This window comes from Phyllobates terribilis, unplaced genomic scaffold (assembly GCF_046119375.1).
Source record: "Phyllobates terribilis strain yellow unplaced genomic scaffold, ASM4611937v1 Scaffold_4__5_contigs__length_816908805, whole genome shotgun sequence".
Taxonomy (NCBI): Eukaryota; Metazoa; Chordata; class Amphibia; order Anura; family Dendrobatidae; genus Phyllobates; species Phyllobates terribilis.
Window position 1 is genome coordinate 168,136,371 of NW_027362764.1, and position 12,002 is coordinate 168,148,372.

At 46.5% G+C, this 12,002-nt stretch overlaps 1 protein-coding gene across 2 annotated transcripts in view; it reads left to right on the forward strand.

Moving 5' to 3' along the window:
• The first annotated feature begins 4,391 nt into the window (after nt 1-4,391).
• The window catches only part of TAX1BP1 (Tax1 binding protein 1), a 115,019-nt gene continuing 107,408 nt past the window's right edge, over nt 4,392-12,002 (forward strand). Inside the window, exons 1-2 of one of the 2 annotated variants that reach the window (XM_073677912.1) lie at nt 4,392-4,590; nt 10,136-10,319. In XM_073677912.1, the coding sequence (XP_073534013.1) occupies nt 10,143-10,319 (177 nt within the window). In that variant the 5' untranslated portion in view covers nt 4,392-4,590; nt 10,136-10,142. The remainder of the gene's footprint in view (nt 4,591-10,135; nt 10,320-12,002) is intronic. The other variant, XM_073677911.1, reaches the window with a different exon arrangement.

Consider the following 12,002-nt stretch of genomic DNA (forward strand, 5'->3'; position numbering starts at 1 on the left):
ACCTGTCAGTCACTGTCAGTGGGCGGGAAGAAGCCATTGGGGACCCGCCTGTCCTACAAGTCTGCCTCGGTCCCCTGGAGTGGTGCTTTAAATGTAAGTCTGCTGCCCCCTGTCTGACATTCACCTGCCGCCCCCTTCATCCATTTGCAGTGACGCTTTGGTAGGTCTCTGGCGAAAAGTGACCTGCCGGCTCGTTCTGGCCCTCATAGACTTGTATTGAGAGCGTGTGACGTAGCTTCTGACTCCCGGACAGTCAGAAGCTACGGTCAGAAGAGGGCGTGGGGGGACCAGAGCAGCACTGAAAAAACTGTGAAGACTCCTGAGGGTGAGTATAAACAAACGCTGGAGTGGTGCTTTAAAAGTATGTTTTTCTTGTGTGTAGTTCCCAGCTTCACTGTGCATTGGGGAGAGGCTCGTCACAGCGCATGCGCGGCTCCCAGAGCAACAAGCGTGGCTGGCCATGACATACTGCGCAAGCGCGGCATAGTGACGTCAGCGCAAGCCGGAAGCAGAATTCAAATAGCGTGGGTAGTGCCAACCCTAACTAAATGCGTTGAATCACACCCCTATGACTAAACAAGCCAATATAATATAAACATATAAAGTGTTTTTTTACACATGATATTAGCACCGATTTTAATGAAAAAAGCGTGTTAGTGATGCACATTGCATCACTAACAACGCAATGGGGGCAGTTTAGATACTGCACAGGACATCACAGGTTCTCTTTAAATTCTACACTTCCTGCTGTTAGGCAATTTTTTTTAAATCAAACAGGGACATACAAAGAAATCCTGGGGCCCCAAAGTGGAATTTTTAATTGGGCCCCCCTCCCTTTAAAAAAATAATAATTTGGCGAAGTCACAGAAGAGCAGATCTCACAACTTTGCAGCCCTTACAAAGTAATTTTCCTACTATTGAAGCCCCTAGATTCTCCTTTCATTGCCCCCATGAAGTATGATGCTAACAAAAGTGCCCCCCAAACATAGTATGACACCACACAGTGAATTTCCGCCACAGTACCCATCCACACACACAATATGATAACCCTACTCTTTTCCGCCACCCCCTCCTGCAAAGTATGGTGACCCCAACACAGTATGATGCCCCAACTGTGACACCCAACATAACCCTCCACAAAGTGTGCTGGCCCTAAAACAACATAATGGCACCCACACAGCCCTCCAAATAGCTTAGTGGCTCCCACATAGCCCTCCAAGCAGCATGATGGCTCCAACACAGCCCTCCAAACAGCATAATGGCCCCCTCACAGTCCTCGCCCTCATGAAAGTACAGGAAGTATGGGTCTCAAAAAGTGAAAGGCTATTAGTATGGAAGTATGGGTCTAAAACAGCCCTAATGGCCAAAGTGAAAATTTCAAGCTTACTAAGTTTCTTATTTAAAGGGGTTGTCCACTACTAGGACAAAGCCTTCTTGAAATAAATGCAGAGATCAGCTGGAGCCCGGACTTCTGCTTGATGTTCAGTTCGTACGAAGGCGGGGATAGTGATGCCAGTGCTTCTTGGGTGCAGTGCATCATGTGTCATTCCACCACCCAGAGCTCCGGGACCATGACTGCTGACACCGCTGGAATGGAGTCAGCACAGGAGGTGAGTATAGGTTTATTTTATGGGGGCAGAACATTTTGTTTAAGAAGGGGGTGTCCTAGTAGCGGACAACCCCTTTAATAAAGTTTGTGATGAGAAAAATTTTAAAAAATACATGTATTAAAAAAAGATTTAAACAAGGCAATTTTCTTACGACAGAATCCTTTTCAATGTGTTTTATCATTTCTTTGCAGTATTGTGCTGCTAATATGTTTCAGATTAAAAATCGAAAGTCACGCAAGAAAAAAATACTAAATGTAACAGAATTTATCATCACTTCCTTTTATAACATTGACAGGAGTCAGTGCCGTAACTATAAACTTCGGGGCCCCGGGGCAAAACTTCATAGTGGGGCCCCTCAACATTTCAATCACTAGAGGTTGTGCGGAACGTGGTGAAGCCTGCTACGCATTGTTGTATACAACACACAGGCTTCACCACGTTCCGCAAGACCTTTAATAGATTTTGTTGTTTATGATGCAAGTTTTAGAAGTTAAATATTCAGTGAATATGTTTGGAAAATTAATAAGGTGAATAATTCCAAATATTGCACAATTTTCAAATAACTGTATATGTTTATTAAATAGCAGGGCTTCTCACAGTTTGTCACAGAGATATTTGTGTCTGCTGAGACTGTCTCCTCTCAATGATGCTGAGAGTTTGTTACAGTCAGTGTGCACTGTGCCTGCCTTGCCAACTCTCTGTGATCTCCAGACTAACATATTGTTACAAATCTTGTGCTATGAGACTCTCTAGGCCAGTGCAGGTTTCCATTCATTGACAGCTGGCAGAGCTCCTGGAAATTATTGAAATGATAGTCTCTCCTGTCCTCCGGATGACATTGTCTGACAGGAATATAGGAGCTGGGTATTTTATGAGAAATTAAAGTATTAAAATAAAAATTTTTTACAATCAGTTTGGGGCCCCTTGGGTGGTTGGGGCCCTGGCTGCCCCGGTTGTAGTTACGGCCCTGACAGGAGCGGACAAAGACAGAAATGGGCAGGAACAGTATATGGGCCCTTTGTAGTCAAAGAGGTCATGATAATGCACAATTCCACTTGTATTGGAGGTAGATGTGGCCCCCCTTCCTCTTGGGCCCCTGAGCAGGTTGCACCAATGTTATGTCCACCCCTGAACATTATATTACCTACAGCTATGTATGAGCATTGATTTGTCTCCATTCATATCAGTCCCTGTCTCCTTTGAGGCTCCCAATCTAATTTCCCAATCTCTCTCATACTATTTTCATGGGAAACCTATTAGCCGCATCTTTTTGGAGTGTGATAGGAAACGCAAACAAATGCTTCCAAAATGTCACAGGAGCCATTTTCCAACAGGACAACGCTGCACAGCATGAGGTTCTTGTTACTCCGAGCAGCCTGCGGGGCACAAATGTGGGACCTTAGCGTGCAGCATTTCGGGATCTGTGTCTCCCATCGAGTATATCTGGGACGTCGCTGGCCGGCACTTACAGAGGTCTCATCTCCTGAGCCGGCTCCATTCACACTAGTGGCATCTTCTGGAACTATAGGATGGATGTTGGGAAAGGAAATAGATTTTTCCCTGGATGATTACATAAAATGACACTAATCACATGGCAAGCTTGGTATAAATCGTTTATTGTACATTGCATGACCACTGTAATGAAGTTATCATCCGGTGATAGTACATGGCAGAGCTGGATTAGTGGAGAGAGAGAGAGCTCCTCACTGAAGGTTGTGGGATCCCGCAATCTATTACTTTGGGCCTAACTCTGGTAGACAGCTGGGTCATTTTGGGGAATATTGAGGACACTTATGAGTTTTGACACTAACTTATATTTAAAGGGGTTGTCCGGCCTAAGACTACAAGTCTGCAGTCACTCTATGTGACTGCACAATTGTGACTCCACGCAGTGCGCACACTGTGTGCTGTGAGGATTCTCCGATGCCGGTGGTCACATGACTGCAATTTGAATACTTCCGGCCACATTCTGACTAGATGTGTCCAACCTTGCTTAATACAGTTGCATTGAGTGAGGCCACACACGTCTAGTCGGCATGTGACCTCATATATGCAAATCACATACTTGGGGTCAAGGGCCCGCTGCTCCCGGAGATACACACTGTGTGTGATGTGAGGGTTCACAAGTCTGCAGTCACATATAGTCATATAGAGTGCCCCAAGACTCATAGCCTAAGGCAGGACAATCCCTTTAATAAGATCACCAGTCCTGACAGCCTCGCGGGTCACTCTGTTGGCCGGTACCAGCTCCTGTAGTGATGATTGTGCCGCCACAGATGTCACAAGTCCTTTCAAGCCTGTGATTGGCAGCAGCGGTCAGATGAAGGGAGAAACATCCCATGGCACACCCTTGTAGTCATCTGATGGCTGCAGCCAATCACTGGCTTTAGCGGTCCTGTGACATCTGAAAGAGTACAGTCATTGCCTCTGTAGCGGCCTTCCCTGGATCAACAAGAGTGACATGAGGCGGAAAAGCCTTGCTTGTTATCTCATGACTATTACTCGTGACTAGAACTAAATAATGACAGCCAGTCCCTGGAAGTAAGGTTGGCCTGGTGAATTTCTATTGCCGCCATTGTCGTCTTGTCAGTGACATCAGTGGTGAGGGTACACGCAGTCCAGGACCTGACAGAGGAGCAGCGCTCACCCCGGGCAGCACTGACGCAGCAGTGCGGATACTATGGCTGAGTGCGGCTTTGTTTCCCGTCTCCATGGCAGTGAGCGCATGGCCCCTCCCCCAGCTGACGTCACCGGACCACAGCCGCCTCTGCCCCAGGAATTCCAGTCAGCTGACACCTCCCCATCATGGGAACCGGAAGTGACGTAGGCTGAGGAGAGCGAGAACGAAAACAAGCAGAGAAGCTGACACGCGGAAGCGCCCGGGAGCTGCCGTGTCTCGCACACCCGCCGGCGTGTCCTGCGCTCCTCTCCGGGGTCCGCGCTGAAGGCCAGCAAGTCATCTACCGGCATCCCTGTATAGGTACGACTCGCTCCCCGGTGTTAATGGCTCTTTAACGTAGTGTGACCTGGGATTAAGGGCCAGCCTGGTGGCAGGTACGTGGACTACTGGCCTATGTGGTTGCCCGGTAGATGCACCGACCTCCCCGTCCGTTATATAGAGGTCATCGCACGTACAGGCCTCTCTGGCGTAGTTAGGACAGTTCAGTGGGCGTCGCTATCACTGCGTCACTCTCGGACACGCCCTCATCTTTTGGACATGTGTGCGGGGGCGGGACGTACACTACAGGCGTGCATTAAGGTGAGACCTGCTGTCAGGTGCCCCGTGACGTCATGCGCCGCCCCCTAGTGGTAGGGAGGTCTGCTGACAAGGCAGCGAACGTACAGTAAACGTAGAGCAGAAGTCTGTGACTGCTGTGCTGTTACCTATCTGCACAGTAATGTGGCTGCAGACGTGTGCTCTTGCAGTGGCCTGCTCTGCTCTCCGGCCATTATTTGCTTTTATATTCAGCTTGCCTTCGGTTCTTTGTCTTATCTTACTAGACAGGCTGCAGCTGCTGAGGACTTGCTAATTGTGATGGTGTCATCATGGGTGTCTGTAGGAATATCAGTCACTAATGCCAGTAATCAAGCTTAATTCATATGCTATGATAAAGCCTTGTGCTGTCCCTTTGCTTTCTTTTTCTAGCGCCCCCTAGTGTGGCTGCACTTTTAGTACACCTGACTCCTGCTCTTCTATGTGCTTCTCAGTGGCCTCTGACATGTTGTCTGCTGGATGTCTCCTCCCATCGCCCGCAGGCCCTGATGGGTGCGGTATGTTATCATACTGGATTGCATTGTATGGCGGAGTACAGATGATCACGCTGTTCTCTACCTTCCATAGGTGAAATAACTTCATGCACACTACTTTGTTGCTACGTTGATTGAAAATAATTAAAGCCACATATTTTGACTATTAAAGAGGTTGTCCACTGCTATAAATAACGCCCCCATCGATTTAAACTTTGGAAATAAGTTTCTTTGTAATTTCCTTCTGTTTTTATAAGTGCCTGTGAGCGGCGCTATCACAGACCCCTCGCCAGGCATCACGTGACCCCGGCTGCAGCCTTCTCTGATTTAATGTCAAGTGTAAATCGATGGGGCCATTATTTATAGTAGTGGACTACCTCTTTAAACTCATCACTTACTAGAGAGTTTGGATGAGTTGCTTGGTTATGTTTCCCTTCTCATTGTTATTGCTGTCATTAGTCTTTTATGTCAAATATCTGATGTGCATCCTGTCACTGGAAGCCCAGAGCAGGCTCAGCAAAGTGTTCTGGCTTACTGAGGGCAGATCTATGTGGCTTGCGGAGGTGGCTGAGCGCTGTAGTTCACCATTTGCAGCAGTCATGTAAACAATGAATGGAGCAGATTTGACCTCCAATCCATTCGCCTCCCTCTCAGGATCGGTGTGGGAGAAGTTTTCTATACTGTGAATAAGGGATAATTCACAATCTTGAGACAACCCCTTTAATTCATGAATTGTCGGCCAAGACACACTTCACATATCAACCAAAGGAAGTAGTGTAGTCTTATCACATTCTCCTCACGAACCAGAAGGTCCCTGACTTTGAGAGTCCAACGTACGTAAAATGCCCACTTTATTAGAGGGGCCTGCTCTTTCACAATTGGTGCTTCTTTGTGTGGAAATTAGAAATGTAACCTCGGGGGACTGCAGAAAACCACGGGAGTCACTTTTTTGTGAATCAGTTTTGGTGTGAATCTATTTGACAACGGGAAAATCTTGAGATTGGAGCATCTTCATTCAAAACATGGTCATTGGTGTTAGACTAGCTGGGGACAGGGTTTCAAAGCTCTGCAAACCTCGTGGGGTATTCTGGTGCAGTGGTGTCATGTATACTGAGATTGATGTGATCAAGGAAAAACGTCAGCTAAAGGAGATCTTGTGCACGTAAACGCCTTGTCCACCAAGGGGGCTAAAGAGGATGTCAAGAATTGCTCAGAAGAGCAGGCTGTGCATTGTCATGTACATTGTATTCGAGTACAACAACGTTGGTGCTGCAACTAAGATATCCGAACGCACAACTCGTTCCTTGGTTCAGATATTGTCAGGTACGGTCAACAGTTTGTGTATTAGACTCTCCACTGGCACGGTCAACAGATGATGTTGGAGGAAATGATGATCTGGCTTGCCTGAATATGGACTGCTGATCCTTTTGTTCCTGTCAAGATGAACCTGCCCTAGAGGAGTCCGGCATCATCTCTCTCAAAGAGAACACCGGAGTGCTCTGTAGAGCGAGAGCTCCTGTGTATTAGGGAGCACTAGCTGTCACCTAAATGATCGGCTTAACCATTGTTTGTCCGACAGCTAACTCTTTGGGTATGGGGCTCCTAAGGCTATGTACCCACGATGCAGAAATGCTGCTGATTTTTTCCGCTTCTCCCTGGCAGGAAAAACGCATGCGGATTTTACATGCGTTTTTCCTACCAGGTAGAAGCGTTTGTCAAGCGTTTTTGCATGCATTTTCGCATTCGGGTTATCAAGCGCTTTTCCAAGCGATTTTAGCGTCACTTGGAAAAGTGCTTGACAACTTGGTCACACTATATAAATCCATGCCGGTTGCATGGATTTATAGTGTGACCAAGTTAATAGTTAAAAAAAAGAATAAAAATGGTAAAAAAAAACCCCATTATACTCACCTTCTGATGGCCCCCGGTCTCCTGTACGGTGCGTCATGGCTTCCCAGCGGCTCGCGATGGTGTAAAAGGACCTTCCATGACGTCATTTAGTCATGTGACAGGTCACGCGACTGCCGACGTCAGCGGTCGTGTGACCTGTCACATGACTAAATGACATCATGGAAGGTCCTTTTACACCATCGGGAGCCAGGATGCATCTTACAGGAGACCGGGGGACATCGAAAGGTGAGTATAATGTATATTTTTTTTATTTTAATTTCTTTTTTTTTACAGGTTCTATGGTACCTGGGTCTGGAGGAGAGTCTCCTCTTCTCCAGACCCGAGTACCATCCACACATTGAATCGCTTAATATCCTCATGTGCACATGTACTGACACGGATATTAAGCGATTCAATGCAAGTCAATGGCGCCAATTACGCCGCATTTCCGCAAAAATAATGGACATGCTGCGGATTTTTCTGCAATGATAATCCGCCGCCGAAATTTCAGCAGCATGTGCACAGCACATGCGGATTATCATTGGGGACCATGGGGCACGTATTACCAAGCGTTTTTTAAGCGTTTTCGATGGGGAAATTCCGCTGCAAAAACGCTTTAAAAACGCATAGTGGGTACGCAGCCTAAAGGCCCCGTCACACATAACGAGATCGCTAGCGAGATCGTTGATACGTCACGGTTTTTGTGACGCAATAGCGATATTGCTAGCGATCTCGTTATGTCTGACAGGTAGCAACGATCGGACCCCTGCTGTGAGATCGCTGATCGTTACAAAGCTTCCTGGACCATTCGTGGGTCTTTGAGGTCCCGCTGGGGGCAGTGTGCATCGCTGTATTTGACACCTTATCAACGACCTCGTTAGCGATTCAGAACTGAGACACGTAGGCGTGCATAAATTGGACTTTTCCCGCGCCCCTCGTTCCCGATTGTTGGTCACTACAGCGTTCTCATTTTCCGCCGTGCTTAAAGAAGGCAACAGAATAGCGATTCCATCCTTTGTTTCTGACCTCTTGCTGGATTGCAGATCCTAGCAGAATTCTCCGGGCTGTTGATATCCGTTCATTCGACTGAGTCCTGATTTTGCGTAATTTTATGCACGCCTTTGACACAGTACAGTCCCTATCAAGGTGTGGATCGTTGAAATAGCTGCTGTGTGAAAGCGTCCCAACGACCGCCGAGATCGTTAGTTAGATCGCTGGGGCGGCTGAAATCGTTGGGAAGTTCTGCATGTTTGACAGCTCCCCAGCGATCACGAAACGACTCTCCAGCGATCCCAAAACCGTGACGCACTAACGATCTCGCTAGCGATCTCGTTATGTGTGACGGGGCCTTAAGACTCGAATGGATCACTGGGAAGGTATTGTCAAGGTGGATGGGCAGTATGACCTTCTATAGTAACCTGCTTTTATACAAACTCCCTAACTATTACCCTGCTGTACATTGTAGGAATTGTTTTGTAGATTTGGGGCTGTGTTATCTGTGTATGATGATTGCTGATGCATGTTTTTTTGTAGCAGAGTTGTTGAATGAATGAATGAATGCTCTGCGCATATGAGATAAGACGAGAGGTACTACAAAACTCATCTCCATTTTATGTTCAATAAGCTTCTCTTATAGACATTGTATGACTTAAAACAGTTCAGGGTGTGAAAAAAAGCTGAATTTCTCCTAAATGTTCTGCAATTAAGTGGGTGAACACTACTTTTTGATTGATGACTTATCCTTAGGATAGGCCATGAATGTCTGATCGGCCGAGGTCCGACACCCAGCACCCCCGCCGATCAGTTATTCTCTGTGTTGGCGGCCGCCGGCCAGAACTGCTCAGCTGCAGAGCTGCTCCATTTTCTGATAGTGGCTGTGGCTGGGTACTGCACATCCAACTCCTTTAAATCAATAGGAGGCGGATGTGTATTACCCTGCCCCTTCCACTAGAAGACGGAGAAGTTCCGGCCGCCACAGAGTACAGCTGATCTGTGGGGGTGCTGTGTGTTGGACCCCGACTGTTCAGACATTGATGACCTATCCTAAGGATAGGTCATCAATGAAAGGGTAGTAGACAACCTCTTTTTAAATAGTTTTTTCACCATGCACCTAAAAACTAACCGGCAGGTAGTTGCTAACAGAGGCAACTACCTGTCTTTTCTACCCAGCACCGTCTCAGAGCAGTCACTGACAGCTCCTGCCTGTGATTCAGCTGCTCCACATCAGCAGGGCAGCTCTTCCTCTTCCAGGCTGCTCTGTTGGTGAGCGGAGTGTGCCAGTGTCATGCTGATTGACAGCTGACTCTCCATAATTAGACAGTAGGGAGCTGGCTGTCAGTCAGCGTGACGTCGATAGTCACGCCCCATCAACAGAGCAGAGCGGGTGAGAAGCTGGTGCTCTGTCGACGTGACGTCAGCGGAAGCCGCTTATTCTCTGGCAGGAGTGGTCTGTGACTTGCCTGCTATTTATTAGGCATGTATTAAAAAAATTATATAGTCCTGGACAACCCCTTTAACTATAGCCAGTAATTGCATATCCACGCTTAAAGGGGTTCTCTGGGCATGTGATACTGAGACCTACCTTGTTAGTGTAGATCATCAGTACTGCATCAGGCAGGGGGTCCGATGGACATATGACAACCACAAGTAAGATGAAGGCTCAGGCCATAAACACAGCTCTACCTCCCTATTCCACCTTATGTAAATTTAGGCGTATACATGCTGAGCTAATTCTGTTCTGCTTGAATATATGCAGAAGATGGGCGCTTCATATATCAGTATTAACCACACATCATTGCAGTACAATGCACCAGATTTGTTTAGAGGGTCATACCCTTTAAAGTGTTTAACTCTGCACATATATAATTCTCTTCGTTCTCCAATTCCAGGTTAAAGATGTCCACTCCACAAGACCTCCTGTCTCCAAACAGTACCATGCAGACGTCCAACTTCGCACACGTGATCTTCCAGAATGTGGCAAAGAGTTATCTTCCTAGCGCCCCTCTGGAGTGCCACTACACCCTGACTCAGTATATCCAGCCCCATCCCAAGGACTGGGTGGGGATATTTAAGGTAGGTCTGTGTGATTTCTTCTGGGCTGTATAATATCCACTTCCTTATGAGATCAGTTCTGATTCACAGATTGTAATACAGTTCGTTAACAAAACAAAAAAAAAAAGTTACCCCTTAATACTTGATTCTAACATGCTAGCACTCCTCCTGTAAACGATTTAGCAAATGCTTTATAATACCTTTCCAGGAGTAATAACAGAGGAATTGCACAATGCAAAGTTTTAAAAAGGTTGTCCACTAATCTGAGAACCCTTCCAATCCTCATGTTTCCCCTTGTTAAATAATAACACTCATACTCTCCTCCGTTGCCGTTCCAGCAGTGTCGGCACTTGCTCTCCTGCGGATTTTCCATCGTTGTGTCATGCGATCCCTGTGGACAATCAGCGCTGGCCTCACTCTCCTTGCCTTCGGACATAACACTTACTTCCGGAGGAAATTAGAGAGCAGCAGCGCTAACTTCCTTCTAATGTATGTGGATTGGGAAACATATTGATTCAGAAGGGTAGTGGACAGCCTCTTTTAATAAAGATACTCCAGAATTGTTTTTTAAAGGGCATCAGTACAAGTACTTGCTAAAACACAGACTCCATTTATAGAAACTTCTGATATCTGATGTCAGAAATTTTTTTATTTGGGTGGGAGGAAGGGGTGTTAAAGGGAAGCTGCCAGCAGGTTTTTGCTGTGTAATCTGAGGATAACAGGAGGTAGGGGCGGAGACTCAGATTTCAGGGATGTGTCACTTATTAGGCTGCGTGCCTTTGTTTCCATACAATGAATGTTTTATCACCAGGAGATTATCACTGCCTAGACTAGATCTCTTCTGCCAAGTAGTCTGACCACGCCCCCTCCTCTGGTAAGCAGCTCACTGTCAAAACGCAATGTACACAGAAAGCCGTGGTGTGTGCGAGGGCAGCTTTCTGTGCTCTGCTGCACCTAAAAACTGATTGTGTCACAACTACTGCACCCAGTAAACTGATACATCCCTGGAATCTGGGTCCCTACATCATGCTACTCGTAGAAGAGGTAGCAAAAACCATTCACGAGACAAAAAATAAGTCTCCTTGTTTTCCTAAGTTTCATGACATGACGTAGAGTTTCTTTCCCCGCATGTGACGGCTGATTTAATTATCCATCATGTGCCTCTAATAGCTACGGGTGCAGCTCTTAACCTGTTAAATCCCCCTGTCAATCTCTGACAGCGGCATTTAACATGCGCCAACAGAAGCGCACATTGTTCCACGCTGCCATTGGAGCGCCTGTGACGTGATTGCAGGGCCCCAATGGGTTGCCATAATAGCCGGGGTCTGCTGAAGACCTCCAGGCCTCTCATTACGATAGTCCTGTGAAAGCCAACCTGTATGGTATTCATAGGAGATCGTGATTTTAGCTATACATAGCAGTGCTAATGCACTGCTATGTGTAGCACAAGCATTTGGATGATTGCAGCTTCAAATCCCCTAAGGGGACTATTAAATAAGGTAAAAATTGAAAACACAAATTGTTAAAAATCTAATAGAAATAAAAAATCAAATCACCCCCTTTTTGCCCCATTAAAAAATACACATATTTGGTATCTGTGTTCGTAAAAGTCCGATCTATCAAAACATAAAATAAATTAATCCAATCGGTAAACGGTGTAAGAGAAAGAAAAGATCAAAACACCAGATTTGCTTTTTTTTGGCC